We start from the raw sequence: 16,113 nt of genomic DNA on the forward strand, positions 1-16,113 counted from the left end.
CAGCAGCAAATATACTAGAATTGTGGAATTGTAGAATTGGAAGGGGCCACAAGGGTCATTTATTCCAATTCCCTGCAATGCAGGAATCTTTCACCCAGCATGGGACTCAAACCCACAACCCTGGAATTAAAAGTCTTATGCTCTACAGACTGAGCTTGTCAACCTCATACCATAGCATCAAAGAAGAAGAAAAATAGAAGCTAGCCATTCCCTACTTATAAAATAGTAAAATAAAATAAAAACAGTAAAATAAAAAAGTCAAGTTTTGGGTTATTACAATGAAACAAACACAAAAGTTTCAAGGCTTTAGTTCAGTTAGATTCTAAAAATAACTGAAGAACATTCAGAGCAGCTACGGAGTTAGTAGCACAAGCTATCCATACTTCAAGTGACAAATCTCTTGTGACTCCCAGCCCCTGAGTGGCACAAGTTAAGATTCATGTTTCACTGATTCAAATAGTGAGGCAAGCTCAGCAATCCTCCTTACCAGTAGGGTCAGTTCCACACATACCATAATACCCTCAGCAAACAATGAAGCACCAGGGACAAGGAAAAGCCATCTAATAAATTTTAAACATTTAATGGAACACAACTGGCCTAACTGGCCAGACGGGAACTGAGTTAGGACGTTTTAAGTGCAACTTGCTTCTTACCAAAACAGTAAAAGATTTTATGCAAAACAGCAACTAAATTAACAAAATATTAGATGGGTCTCAGAAAAATATTTAATCTCCACAGTATAACCACCTTGAATATTCTTTTAGTGGATTTGGTAGCACAACTTTACAATACTTAATGCAATGCATATCGTACAGAATAATTTTGGGTATATTTATTAATGGTATACTTGGCTCTCCAGGTCACTCACTTGGCTATTACATGATCCTCCTTTGGAAATTAACATTTTCTTTGGAAAGCAAACATGGGAGTGTTTTCCACTAGAGAATCCTTCCCTTTGTGGACACAATCTTAAATGCAAATGGGCACAATTTCAAAAGAAAACCATTCCAAGCAATTTAAATTTTTACACTATTTACATGACCAAATAAATTCTGCCACTTCCCCAAGGCTGGGATTGGCAAAAGACAAAGTTGTTACAGAAGTGACCCCTATTCAGAGAAATATAGTTGCACCTATTTTGAAATGAATAGGACTTCAATAGTCACGACTAACCTGTACCATTGATTTCAATGGAACTTAAGCAAAACTCATTTACTCTGAATTATGGCCAGTGGTCACAAGCCACTCAGGTTATCTTTTCTGCACAATCTTTTTTTATATGAAGGAAGACAGTGACCTCACATTCATTTCAATGACAGGACAAGTCCCATTTGGATTGCACCTAGTCCCAACACCTCTCAGAGCTTCCTAGGGTCAACAATGTGGAAGGGGGGAGGGAACCCTAAAGTCAGCATCCAGATGTTCAGACCGCATTGGCTTATGTTTATCAGCCCCTAATGAATTTCATCATTTCCCTGAACAATGACTCCTGCTTCAAGTGAAGCAGCATTCACTAAACTAGAGGGGGGGAAGCAGTCTCTTAAAATGAAAGATTTAATGCCAAAAAAGATGAAAAGTTCATAAAATGCACTAGAAAGAACATATATGGTCAGCATTATTTCAAAAAAAAAAAATGTCGCCATACAATGTGGGGAGTCTGATTGGAGTTCTTGAGTTAAAGTGCTCTCAAAGAATTCATGTGGCTATAAAATCTGAGTAACTGCTGAACTCTAGAAAATAGCTCGCATGTGGACCATTAGGGAACCCTGTTCTCTTCCATCCTTCAGGACAGCCTGCTAATCTAAAAGGACAGGAGGAGAGAATGCACAAGCTTCCTGTCTTTGCTGGTAAGGGGATTTCAGCCACCAGATAGTTCAACTTATGTTTTTGTTTTTCTTTGCTTTTACAGTCTTGGTTCCTCTGTTTTTGGGAACACAGAATGAGTCATCAGGTTGCTGGGTGGGCCTGTGTTCCCTTGATCAGAAGCACGAGCTCCTCCACATGATTTCAATCACTTTGGGCTATTTAGGAGGGGGGAAAGTTTGCAAATTCATTTCCCTGTATAAAATACAGTATAACCGAACCAGGCTCCAGAAAGCCTATGCAAACCATTTTAATATGTACAACTGGTAATAAAAATTACCAGCAACCATATATATATATTTAGATAAGATTTTTTTAAAAAATAAAGAAGGGAACATTTGTTTAAAAGTCTAAACACTAGATATATAAATAGCTTCTTTAGAATGAAGTGATGTGACCTAAGAAAGTCCTGGTGGCCTCAAGGGATATTATAGCAGCATGGTGGCCGGCTTCTCAAGGAACTTCTTGAACTCGGCCAGCCACTGGGCTCCAACTGCTCCATCCACAACGCGGTGGTCACAGCTAAGCGTGACAGACATCACGCTGGTTACGTCAAATCTGGGGTGGGGGAAAAAGCACATTTCAAATGCTCAGCCTCCTCCATGAACCAATCAATAGTAATGGGGGGGAAAGTTTTTTTTAAAAAAGGAATAAAAGCAAAATGCAGTAATTGAGGATTAAGTCAGCAAGGAACAAAGCAGTAACAATGGGGCTGCCTTTGGGGGCACACAGCTTGTGCATAACCAGCATGACCAGCCATTTTTAGTTTTTTCTTCTATACAAATTTTGGACTTTTGGTTTGCACACAAAGTTAAACCATGATTTGAAATAAACTATGGTTTAACATGCACTTTGCACCTGAGTGTACCATGCCCTAGGAGAAACAAGCTAGGTCTAGCTCTGGCATAGGTAAACTCAGCCCTCCAGATGTTTTGGGACTACAATTCCCATCATCCCTGACCACTGGTCCTATTAGCTAGGGATCATGGGAGTTGTAGTCCCAAAACATCTGGAGGGCCGAGTTTGCCTATGCCTGGTCTAGCTTGTTGTGAGATATGAATCCATACATATAAGGAGGTAATTATCATAGAAAAGAAGTTCTAAGGTAAAAAAGTGGTTATAGAAATGCGAGAATTAAATAAAAAGTGTTTGGAAGTCAGAAAGAGGGGGGGGAAGGAAGTCGATGCTCTGTTTGAGCAACACTTTATGTTATAGATTTGTGTAATGAGATGTAATTAAATATGAAAACTTAATAAAAATTATATTGGGGGGGGGGGGGGGAGAGATGTGGATCCAGGCTTGTGCTTTGTCTCCTCCAAACCACAAGCAGTGAAGCTAAGAAGAAAACTTGGCTGCCACTTGTGATTTGATAGGAGAGAAATAAAACATGAGCCTGGATTCGTATGTCACAAGAAGTTGGTTTCCTCTACTCCATGGAACGACCAGGAGCACGGGAGAAGCAAAGTGCATGTTAAACCATAGTTCATTTTAAACAATGATTTAACAATGCATGTAAACCAGGCCACACAAATTCCCTTGGGTGCTACCCTATTTAAAGAGGTACTTTTTTAAAAAAAACTTACCCCTTTTCATTATCTGCTGGGACCAGCCTTTTCTCAGAGGCACCAACTGCTAAAATACAAGCCTGTGGTGGATTGATAATCGCAGAGAAATTCTTAATCCCATACATTCCTAAATTTGAGACTGTAAAAGTTCCTCCCTGAAAGGAAATAAATACATTAGCATTCTTTGACAAACTACTGTGTTTGGTATGCTGTCAGCTGTGGAACGTAAAAGGGTAGCTCTGAGAAACTGTTTGCTAAACAACCATCACCACTACAAAACATTTTTCTCATCTCTCAGAAAGCAAATCCAGAGCACAGTCACACCTTTGGAAATCACGCCTGCTCCATGTAGCTTACCTGAAATTCATGCGGCTGTAACTTCCCTTCGCGAGCTTTGGTTGCCAACGTTACAACATCTTTGTTAATGGAAGCCAATCCCTTTATGTGTGCGTTAAATACTATTGGGGTTATAAGCCCTGCTGGAGTACTGACTGCAACGCTTACATCGACTACATGATTCCTGGAAGACAAAAGGGGTGGGGGTCCATCTGTATGAACCTAGCAACTCAAAAGAAATTCAGACTTGAACAGAAATTGGAAGGCACTTTCACAATCCATTATTGGCTGCCTTATACCATAAGCCAACCTCCCCCACCCTGACCCCCTTCAATTTAATTGCACAAAAAGACATCAAGCTGCTGCCTCTCTACTGCTGCATCTCAGTTCCAGCATGCAGTTACGATGGGGCCAACAGTTATGAAATTTACTTGCTAACTTAAAGACTGTACACTTACTGTCTAATGACTGTGTCCAACCAAGAAGAATTTGCTTCAGGCACTTTCATGCAAGCCAGAGCTGAAGCCTTAATTATGAAGTCATTGACAGAAAGCTTAGTGTTCTGCGGCATCTCCTGCAAAGACAAGAGAGACAGAATGGACATATTTGCAAAACTGTTCATCTGCCAGAGTCACCTTAGAAGGCTGAAAAAGGATGAATTCATGCAACCAGGTATTCCACATAATTACAATGACTGTGGAAAGCAGCTATTCAAAGCCAGCTGTTACACAAGGAGTCAGTGAACCTAAGTACAGTGGTACCTCGGGTTAAGAACTTAATTCGTTCCAGAGGTCCGTTCTTAACCTGAAACTGTTCTTAACCTGAAGCTCCGCTTTAGCTAATGGGTCCTCCCGCTGCTGCCGCGCCGCCGGAACAAAATTTCTGTTCTCATCCTGAAGCAAAGTTCTTAACCTGAAGAACTATTTCAGGGTTAGCTGGTCTGTAACCTGAAGCGTATGTAACCCGAGGTACCACTGTATACAGAAGGCAATGCAAGCAAGAGCAGGCTGTCTGTCTAATGCAGACAGGTCAACCAGGCTGAGAAACCCAGAGCATACAACTTGAGTGGTTTCCCCTCTTCCTCCAGTTTACCAACAACACACATCATACTTCTCCTAAGAATGAAAGATCTTTATTCCAATTGAATAAGAAGGTTTATTTCCCAGAGCATTGTGCAACTTTCTCTCATTTCACTTCTAATAATGTAGAGAATAAAACAACACACTGAACTAGCTCTGATACAGTCATCTTTCCCTTATAGTTTACAATCTTTTGTTACATATTCTGTGATCTTGACTGGGAATGCAATGTGGGAAACCAGAAATGCATGTAAATGCGTACACTGCTGGAATATCCATGGATGGTAGGCTGTTTTGTATTATGTTAAAACTTCTACATACGGAAAACTCAAGGAAACGTTACATCATTACAGAGCTGCAGCCCCCTACAACATAGGAAGCCATAATATTGTTTTAGGGACTACCTACAATGCCATCACAAATCTTCCCCCACCACAGCAAGTTACCTGGTTGAGCTCTTTTCTTAGCACCAGTATTTCTCCCATGTCTACATCGACTGAGAGATAGTAGTGAGGTATCGTTTGCTTAGACTGCATCAAACGCTGAGCAATCACCTGCAAGTACAGACAGCAGGATAAGAAATTAAGACACAACGTATTCTGCCAAGAGTTGGTGTCATATCCAAGCTTGGTGGCTTTCAGTTGGGTTGAACTGTTTAAATGCGCCACACAGAAGCTTACCCTCCCCAAATGTCAGTCAGGAGTGGCCTCTCTCTTCCTCAAAACACACCTTTCACGTGCAGCCTTTAGCCTACTTCCTTTGTCATCGCCCACAGCCAGAAAAAAGCACACATGCTTCTGTTCCCATTAGCTCCTTATTACCTTGCCCCCCTGCATCTAAAATGTGAACTTCTCAAGGTAGGAATCACCTTTTTTCTACCATTTGCTACTCTAAAGCATGGCACACATCTGTACAATACCACCCTTGACATGATGGGAACTCCAAGACTAGCATTTGGAGGCTATGTGTGCTAAAACTCTGTGCTAAAACATCTGTTACCACCTGTTCACAGGAAGCACTTAAGAGGTTAACAAGCCAAGGCTTCACATTTGAATGATGCTCAACAAGAGGCATTGACTGTTAACACACACCCCAAGGCGACAACGGTGGTGCCTTACCTTGCGAATATTGCTGATTGGAATATCCGTGAAGACGCCTGTGGGAAGAGCTGCGGCAGCTGCTGGTGCAGGTGCTGCCAGAGGAGGTGCTTCTGCTGCCCGGGGCTGTGTGCAGAAAGACCTTTTTAGCTACAATGTTTTTTGTGAAGAATATTGTTGGGCTGAGGGCAGAGACGGCTCATTGTTCTTTAAGCTATTCCAACTTAAAGGTAAAGGTAAAGGTACCCCTGCCCGTACGGGCCAGTCGTGTCCGACTCTAGGGTTGTGCGCCCATCTCACTCAAGAGGCCGGGGGCCAGCGCTGTCCGGAGACACTTCCGGGTCACGTGGCCAGCGTGACGAAGCTGCTCTGGCGAGCCAGCACCAGCGCAGCACACGGAAACGCCGTTTACCTTCCCGCTATAAAGCAGTACCTATTTATCTGCTTGCACTTAAGAGTGCTTTCGAACTGCTAGGTGGGCAGGAGCTGGGACCGAAAGACGGGAGCTCACCCCGCCGCGGGGATTCGAACCGCCGACCATGCGATCGGCAAGCCCTAGGCGCTGAGGTTTTACCCACAGCGCCACCCGTGTCCCCCCAACTTAGAGGAGCTTTAAAGTGTTGCCATCACACATATAAAAGAGAACAGCTTCGAGACCCATGCTTCCTTCCCACTACCTTATTTTCTCTAGCCTACAGAACACAGCTTCTAATTCCTATGCTTGTGCCATCAACCTAATTTACAGTCCATTTCTGTTTATGAAAGCAAAATTTCCATCAGAAGGGGCTCAGTGTGCTTGGTGGGAAAGGTCAAAAAAGGAGTGTTAAAGGCGTTGGGGAAGTGGCGAGGAAGTTGTACGCAGGTGTATCCATGCATACTGTACCAACAATGCACAACCTGCAATAGTGATCAGAAATACAGTGGTGCCTCGCAAGACGAAATTAATTCGTTCCGCAAGTTTTTTCTTCTTGCGAGTTTTTCGTCTTGCGATGCACGGTTTCCCATAGGAATGCATTGAAAATCAATTAATGCGTTCCTATGGAAACCGACTTCAGACCAGGTCCGGGGACAATCTGTCCCCCGACCTCTTCTGAAGGCTGGGGGGGGGGGCGAAAGTCTTTGCTCCCCCCCCCCCACGGCAGCATTTTAAAATCGCCCCAGACAGCGGAGGACTTCTCCGCTGTCCGGGGCGATTTAAAAGCCCTCCCGGGAAGGCAGCCGGGGGGACAAAGATTTTCGCCCCCCGCCAGCCTTCAGAAGAGGTCCAGGACCTCTTCTGAAGGCTGGCGGGGGGCGAAAATCTTTGTCCCCCCTGCCTGCCTGCCTTTAAAAGCCCTCCCGGGAGAGCGGAGAAACGCAGCGCGTTTCTCCGCTCCCCCGGGAGGGCTTTTAAAGGCAGGCAGGCAGGCAGGCAGGCAGGCAGGCAGGCAGGCAGGGGGGACAAAGATTTTCGCCCCCCGCCAGCCTTCAGAAGGCTGGGGGGGGCGAAAGTCTTTGCTCCCCCCCCCCACGGCAGCATTTTAAAATCGCCCCGGACAGCGGAGGACTTCTCCGCTGTCCGGGGCGATTTAAAAGCCCTCCCGGGAAGGCAGCCAGGGGGGACAAAGATTTTCGCCCCCCGCCAGCCTTCTCCTCTTTTGAAGCAAGGGGCGGCAACGGGGAGAAGATCGCTTCTCCCCGTTGCCACCCCTTGCTTCAAAAGGGGTCCGGGGAGAGAGGGGAAGGCGCACGCCTTTCCCTCTGTCCCCTCTTTTGAAGCAAGGGGCGGCAACGGGGAGAAGATCGCTTCTCCCCTTTGCCGCCCCTTGCTTCAAAAGGGGTCGGGGGGGGGAGAGAGGAAGGCGCGCGCCTTTCCCTCTGTCCCCTCTTTTGAAGCAAGGGGCGGCAACGGGGAGAAGATCGCTTCTCCCCTTTGCCGCCCCTTGCTTCAAAAGGGGTCCGGGGGGGAGAGAGAGGAAGGCGCGCGCCTTTCCCTCTGTCCCCTCTTTTGAAGCAAGGGGCGGCAACGGGGAGAAGATCGCTTCTCCGCTTTGCCGCCCCTTGCTTCAAAAGAGGTCCGGGGAGAAAGGGGAAGACGCCAGCATTTTAAAAAACCCCGGGACAGCGGGGGACTTCTCCGCTGTCCGGGGCGAATTTAAAATGCTGGCGGGCGGCAGCGAAGCCTTCGCTGCCGCCCGCCAGCATTTTAAAAAACCTCGGGACAAAGGAGAAGTCCCCCGCTGTCCCGGGGTTTTTTTAAATGCTGCTGGGCGGCAGCGCTGCCGCCCGGCAGCATTTTAAAATCGCCCCGGACAGCGGAGAAGTCCTCCGCTGTCCCGGGGTTTTTAAAAAACCTCTCCGCCCCCGCCAGGCTTCAGAGCAGCCTTCCGAAGCCTGGCGGCGGGAGGAGGTCCGAGGACAGTGGGCAAGACGCCCTGTCCCGGAGATTTCCCTATGGGCTTTCGTCTTGCGAAGGAAGCCCATAGGGAAATTCGTTTTGCGAAGCGTCTCCAAAACGGAAAAACCTTTCGTCTAGCGGGTTTTCCGTCTTGCGAGGCGTTCGTCTTGCGGGGTACCACTGTATTTGAAGAATTTATCAGTACATAATTCCATGTAGCTACATTTAGAAAGTCTGATGAAATACTACATTAGCATCACATTTCTCAAAAAGTATCTCTAAGAAAATGCCAAATTGGCACAGGAGGTGCAAACAGTTCTGGACTTTAAAAACAAAAAGCACCTGGGCATAGAACCATTTGACCAGTTGGCATACTGAGGGACAGACCCCTGGAGCAAGCCATTTTCTCACATCCCAGGGCTGAAACATCAGCACTCAGGTCAAGTTCTGAGGGAAAGCCCCATTTAAAATAATACATTGGAGGTAGTCTTCAGTAAAGGTTTAGCCTTGTCAGATATATAACTTTGATGCAACCAAGGCAGAAACATCAAGATGCTGCATTTCTGTCCGCTACTCACCGGGGCAACCTTTGATGGCACAAACGACTCAATGTCTTTCTTTGTTATCCGTCCATCTGGTCCCGTGCCTGGAGTGGACACACAAAAGGGAAAGTGTTTCATGGAAGAGCTAACCAAATGAACTGGGGATGTGGAGTGACAAAAGTATCCTGGGGATGGCCACTCACCTTTCACTTGTGAAAGGTCAATTCCTTTCTCTGCTGCCAGTTTCTTTGCCAGAGGGCTGACTATTACCCTCCCTTTTTGTCCAGGAACCTTAGCTGAAGGAGGGGCTGCTGGCTGGGATGGAAAAGAAGGAGTAGGTGTTGCTGCCGCTGCCTTAACAGAAAAGAGAAGGCCAAATGTTTAGTTAGTTACCAACACATGGAGGCTCAAGAGAATTCCCCAATGTTCCAATCTGTGCTTGACTAGATGGATGGGTGTTTGGCATGGGGCACAGTGCCAGCCGCTCAAGTCCAGTACACAGTACCACAGTGGAATTGCGCTAATACATGCATGACCCAAGAATGCAGGGTCCTAATGGGAGCTGGACATCTTACTTAGAAGAGGCCTGAGAGAGAGAGAGAAGTGTACTGAATGGGGGGGAAATCACATACGTTGGGAAGTGGGCAAAACAGCCTCAGTGACTCAGGAAAAGCTCCCCAATCCTCTGAAGAACAAAATTTAGCAAGCAGATAGGAAAGGTTTCTTTCTAAGCTGTCTTGTAGCCCCTTTCCTTGCAAATATATGAAAACAGGCAGCACACAGTTGATCAGGTTGTAGAAGCAATCCTGCATCTCTCCTATGTGGAGATAATTTCTAGAGCAACAAAATCTTCCTGCACAGGAGAAGCAAAAGTCCAAAAATCTTGGATCCAGCTGATTACATGGGGCTACCCAACAGATACATTTCCCCATCAGAGGTATCATATATGCAGATTGAACTTACAGGACTTGGGGGTGGCGGCAGCACCGGAGGCTTGATATCTGCTACTCCAGCATCCTTGTAGTCTGCAAACGCTGGAATGTCAGACTCTTTCTCCACAATGATGCAGAGGGGAGTTCCTAAGGGCACATCTCTCGTGCCTTCGGACACCAAGATTTTTGCCAAGTAACCTTCTTCCTGTACTTCAAAGCCTTAAGTGGAGAGAAATTGTTTAGGGAGACAATCACTACGGAGACCAATACTGAAGGAAACTTCACAATCCCACTATGGAGAGATAGATTCCAGCAAATAAGTTAATTGTTTATTATTTACAAAATAAAATATTTGAATTAGGAAATCTGGAAGATGTAATCCACAGAGTTCTTCTAATTGAGGAGAGATCTGCATGTAGTAAGATAACAAGTCTGGAGCACCTGATGCTGTAGTGAGATAGGGTAATGTTCAGTATAAGCTCAGTATCAGCCAATGCTGTGAGGAGAGAAGGGAATCTTGTCTGCATTACATATTCTTTATGAAATGCAAATAGTAAAGAATCTTCCAAACTAATGGAGGGGAACCTGCAGCCCTCCAAACGTTAATGGACCAGAACACCCACTACCCCTGGCCACGCTGGCTGCCTGAGACTGATGGGAGCTGGAATCCAGCCACTATGGACGAGCCACAAGTTCCCCAACCTTGCTCCAAAGCTTTATTTGTTTAGGATTTAAAAGCTTCTCACCTATCGTAGCTTTGTCTGTCTCAATTTCTGCCAACAAGTCTCCTTCACTTAGCTTTTCACCAACCTTCTTTTCCCATCTCTGAACTGTGCCCATTGTCATTGTGGGTGAGAGGGCAGGGAGAAGAATCTAGGAAAGTAGAGAGTACAAAAGCTTGTATGAACAGATCTCTTAAAACCAAACAGCAACCATCCTCAATCCAAAAGGCAAGGCCGAATAGTGTGGTTACAGTCCTCAGTCTTCGTGACACAATGCTTGATTGAAAGGAGGGATAACAGGACATAACTGCTCCATGGACAGTGAACTGAGTGGTCATTCCTCCTCCTCCTGCAGCATTGTAGAGGATAAGGTAGAGGGACATTCTCTGGCACCCAAAGAAACTTCCTCACTCTCTAGCAGTGGGCATGTTAGTTAGCACAACGTGTGTGTGTGTGTGTGTGTGTGTGTGTGTGTGTGTTTTCTCTTGGCAGGGAGCAAAGTCAACCAGCTAATACCACTAATTGAGTCAATGTGGTGTAGTAGTTAGTGTTGCACTAGGACCTAGGAGACCAGGGTTCAAATCCGTGCTCAGCCATGAAACTCTTTGGTTGACCTTGGGCAAGTCACAGTGTCTCAGCCTAACCTACCCCTCAGGGTTGTTGCGAGGATGAAATGAGTGGGGCTGTGGAAGGAGTATGCCAGTTTGAGCTCCATGGAGGAAAGGTAGGATATAATTGTGATAAATAAAAATAAATAAGTAAATAGTTGCCCCCCACACACACATGTGCCAATCTGCCAAGGACAGAAACTTTTCATCCTCCATTTCCACAGTGCTTTAAAGGCAGTTCTGCTTCTCCTGCTGTAGCAAATGCAAGCTCACAGCTTGCATTGTTTTTGCAGCATGGGAACAGGGATAAAGTTTGAACACAAAAGAAGAATAAATGATAAAGGACACAGAGAGAGAGAGAGATACAGTAAGAGAAATAGTAAATAGGGCCTGTACTGTACCTGCATGTGAGGAGGATAGGAGCTGCCTGGAGCTTGAGCAGAGGGCTGAGCTGCTGGCGTGGGGGGAGCTGCTGCTGCTGGAGGAGGAGGAGGCACTGAGGCTGGTGGAGCAGTTGCTGAAGAATCCAAAGTGTAACTCTTAAAGGCATCAATAAGCTCAGGCCTAGGAGAAGGCAGGAAGGAGCCTTGAGCAAGTGCAAAGATACGATATACCTAAAAATATAACTCAGCCACCCAGAAGGCCTCACAGCTCTGCTGGCTAACACCTGCATGTCCCAACAACACACTGAAGCATGCAACAGTACAGAATACAGAAGAGATGTGGCTCTGCCCAGAAGGTTTCTAGACCAAGCGAACCGGACAGGAGAAAGAGCAGAGGTCTGGGCTTCAAAGGGAGAAGCAGAGCTTAATTTAAGCCAGGACTCAGCCCCAGAACCTGCCCCAATATAACAGAACATAGAACATAATGCTCACATGTAGAGTGTCTTTCAGACCACTGAATGGCAAGCAGGCTCCATACATCTTAGGAATTTGGGCAAGGGCCTTCCAATTAGATTTGAACCCCTCTCATATTAAGAGATTTTATCACTAAGGAGGCCAAGGCCGAGAAGAGGGCTAGCCAATACAGAGATTGTGGGGTGGGGGGGGGGAAGTGAAGGACACCGAAACAGACATTAGCAAAACGGGAATTCTACAAAGATGGTCCTAGCTCCACTCACTTGTCCACAGTGATGCAGATTATGGCTCCAATGGGAACATCCCGCGTTCCTTCTGGCACCAGGATCTTGGCCAAGTAACATTCTTCCAGGCTCTCAAACCCCACAGTAGCTTTGTCTGTCTCTACCTTCACAAACATAGCAAAGGTGTTACAGTAAAGAAACATCCTATTTTCTTGACCTACACCTCATCAGCCTCATATTAGGAACGTACACCATCAGAAAAAAAAGAAAAGAAAAAGATGCCAGTGAAATTGACTTCCTCCTCCTTCTTAATCACAGGTGGTCAGGAGAAAGTATTAGGCGATGAAGGAGACTGACATCCCTCCAAGATGTTCCTAGGAACTCAATTCCAACAGCTTGCTCAGACACTACTTAATAAAAATGACATTTCAAGGTACCTCTGCTATCAGATCCCCCTCATTGATCTTGTCCCCTTCTTTCTTCTCCCATCGTGCAATAGTCCCCATCTGCATCGTAGGAGAGAGAGCTGGCAAAGGCACCTACAAAGAAACAGGTTGTTAAGGTGATCAATTTTCCACGCTGGAATTTCAGCTTCAACAGGTATTGACACCAGCATGTCCCCTTCACAAGTAGCCTTAATTTGTGCAGAAGAAAATAGGGCTTCAGGCATAAGAGTAACATCCTATTCATCATTATAAGACCCTAGGGCCAATCAATAAAATACATTTATATACAAAAAATACACCCGTGGGTAGAGAAAAATCAATCAAAATACAAAAACAGTCAATGAAACGTTAAAAACAGCACAAATCAATATTAAAAAAACCCCACTTCATCTGTCTAAATTTCCATGCAGGCCAGTTGTCTTCATTTCTCATAGGACTATAGAATGCCATTATTAATAGGTCTTGGGTAGAGATGTAATTTATACAGGAAACAGACAGAAGTTCCAGGGTACCTCATAGTAAAGAAAGACCCCCAAGTTCTGGATTGTAAGCCACACAAGTGATTAGCCTGCCAAAAAACAAAAACAAAACCCTAGCCTGCATTTTCATGCTAGACAAAGAGGCTGAAAAGCAGAATGTAAGAATGAAGGAGCCTTACTGAATGCGATCAAAAGCCTATCTACTCCAACACTAAGTTTTTTGAGTGTCAAACCAGGTGCCTATGGAAAGTACCAAAGCAGAACATGAGCACAAGAACACACATAGATGGGTATCTATCTGCATTGGGGAAACTTACATACAGAGACTTCCATGCACTTTGGAACTCCCATCACACAGGGTCCCAGAATAAGTAAGAGATCTATGTACATAGGCTGCCCTGTAGCAGATGTTCAGGCTCAATGAATGAACATCAACAATAAATTATGGGTCCTCATTATGCCCATCATTGGGAAAGGCCACTTCAATAAACTGAGTCCATCTTTAGGAAAGGAGTTACTCTAATCAAGTATTACTTTTTATATCTAAGGTGAGAAGCAGAGGCCAGGAGACCACATATCTGAAGAACCACTACACACACAATGCTTATGGGGTTGCTAACAGCAGAAAAGCACAGTGTGTATGTGTGTGTGTGTGTGAATGGGAGGAAGACCCAGGAGCAGGATAGAATAACTGATCCAAATACCACCAATAAATACAGAGAAGACTGGGGGTGGGGGACCCCAAACACCTCTAGTGAGAAGCCATCCATACCCAAACTCCAAACTGGGAACACTGAACTAGACTCAACCCTTGCTTCCTTCCAGTATAACATTGGGAAATCTAGGGGAAGGGGAAGAAAGAATCTGGAAACATAGAAAGCTGCCTTATCCCAAGCAACAGCCTCCGTCCATCCACCTCAGGATCGGCTGCAACAACTGACAACAGCTCCAAAGGGTTTCAAATAAAAGGTATTCCCCAGTCCTTCCTGGTGATGCAGACCTTTTGCATAGAAATGCATGTGCTTTGCTACTGAGAGATGACCTTTCATAAATAAAAAAAATTAAACGAAGTATCTAGCCTTCATCATTATGAATAACAAAAGCACTGGAAGCTGCCTCAAGATATGAATCTATCGTGCTCAGTACTGTGACGGGCAATGACTCTCCAACCTGTCAGGGCAGGTGTATTTCTCACCCTACCAAAAGATGCTAGAAGATTTGGTACCTGGGACCTTTTGCATGCAAAGCCCATCCACGTTCTACCAGCTGAACTCTGCTCCTTCCCCTAAAAAATCCAGTCCCCCGTGGCTCTAAATGAAGGCATGATTCAAATAGCAGCAAAAGAAACTGCCCTACCGCCCTACCCAGACCATTGGGGTCCACCCTAGCTCTAGACTTGTGTACACCAGGTTTCTTCAACGCTGGGGCCCCCCAAGTGCGACTCCCACCATCCCGGTCTACGGGATTTGCAGGAAGGAAAAAGAACCGAGGGCTGCTGAGCTCAAGGCCCGCTTGCACAGGCTTCCCGTTAGGGCACCGGGCTGAGACCCAGATGCTGGGCTGAGGAAGGGGGGGGGGCTGTCCGGCCTCATCCAGCAGCCAGGCGCTTCTTACCTTCGCATGACCTTCGTTTCTGCCTGCGAAGCAGGTCTTCTGCCGCCGCCGAGCCCGCAGCCTTCCCAACCGGGAGAAGGAACCCACCGACCCCATACCAACCGTGAGAGGATCTCCCAGTCCCTATGGGTGGAGGATCCGCCCCCCTCCCGCCCGGTCCGGGGCCACCGAAGGGGAGACCCCTTGCACAAATGCGGGCCACACTCACCTTCTGGTGGGCCGGGTAGCTGCACCAGTGCCGGGCGGGGCCGGGCTGGAGCCGGGCCTTCCCTTCCTGGAGGAACAGCGGCGCCTCTCCCCCCCGGCGGGGCCCCCATGAGGCGAGGCCGCCGCCGCTACCACCGGCGACGGCCCCCCAGGAGGCGCGGCCCCGCCAAGGGGCCCCCTCCAAGCTCGCCCCCGGCGCCGGCAGGAGCCGAACCCTCCGCGGGGCCGCGCATTGCTGGGCCACGCGCTTCGCCAGCACGCGCCACATCCCGCCTCGCCTCCCCTTCTCCCTCCCTCAAGAGGAAAAAAAGGAGGAGGCCCCGGCCTCCCCTGAGTCCGTCAGGCAGCGGCGGCCGAGAGAGGAGCGAGTGACCTCCCTCAGACTCCCCGGAGCGGGCAGCGCCGTAAGGCACGGGAGGAGGAGGGCGCGCGACACTGTCGCAAAAGGAACCGGGAGGCGGGAGGGCGGGCGAGGGAGGAACCGCCAAGCGCGTCAAGGATGGGCGGGGCTGCCTCCCAGCCGTGGCCTGAGGTTACCTTTCGGCAGCGCGAGAGGCTGCGCGCGCAGCCAGCCTGAGCCACTGGCGAATGAATGAACGAATGAGTGAGTGGATGAAACGCTTACACCAAGGTTTGCTGCCCCAAGGAATCCCCGTAACCTTTTACCTACACACAAGCACGATGGCGCTGAAAGCTCTTCTGTCTTTCTGTGAACTGTGCTCCTTTACTTGGCAAGAGACAGTCCTGGCAAATGACAGCCTCTGAACAAAGTGTGCTGGCAGACTACAACTGTTTCCCCTTTTGAAACGGAAAGGTGCTTAATCTCTCAATAGATCTGGCTGAATTTACTATAGAATGAAGTGTGCTTGCACACGAAAGCTCATACCAATAACTAACTAAGGTGCTACTGGAAGGATTTTTTTTATTTTGTTTTGTTTTACTATAGAATTGCAGGTTTAAAAAAAATACCTGATTTTAAAAGTTACTGATTAGTGGGTGTGCTCTGTTTTAGCTCCCAAAAGGATTAAAGAAGCTGGAGGGTGGAGGCTTTAGCAGGTGGTTTAAGATCATACCTGATGCTGGCTGCATATGTGTGTGTGTGATGAGAGGTACAAGCCTTGGGGCATTTTCCTCTTCCAAAGACAGCTGCTTCAACACACATCAA

General features: G+C 46.8%; 1 protein-coding gene across 1 annotated transcript; it reads right to left on the reverse strand.

The window, feature by feature from the left end:
• Positions 1 to 564: 564 nt before the first annotated feature.
• On the reverse strand, positions 565 to 15,354 carry DLAT (dihydrolipoamide S-acetyltransferase). Its single transcript, XM_028707865.2, has 14 exons — positions 14,950 to 15,354; positions 12,640 to 12,741; positions 12,242 to 12,366; positions 11,523 to 11,685; positions 10,538 to 10,664; positions 9,823 to 10,010; positions 9,063 to 9,213; positions 8,896 to 8,963; positions 5,962 to 6,066; positions 5,290 to 5,397; positions 4,223 to 4,338; positions 3,786 to 3,948; positions 3,447 to 3,583; positions 565 to 2,421 (listed from the first exon to the last, which is right to left on the reverse strand). Exons 1-14 carry the CDS (start codon positions 15,214 to 15,216, stop codon positions 2,292 to 2,294), a joined length of 1,950 nt encoding a protein of 649 aa, XP_028563698.2. The 5' UTR covers positions 15,217 to 15,354; the 3' UTR covers positions 565 to 2,291.
• Positions 15,355 to 16,113: the final 759 nt, after the last annotated feature.

Source organism: Podarcis muralis, chromosome 15, assembly GCF_964188315.1.
Source record: "Podarcis muralis chromosome 15, rPodMur119.hap1.1, whole genome shotgun sequence".
NCBI classification, from domain to species: Eukaryota; Metazoa; Chordata; class Lepidosauria; order Squamata; family Lacertidae; genus Podarcis; species Podarcis muralis.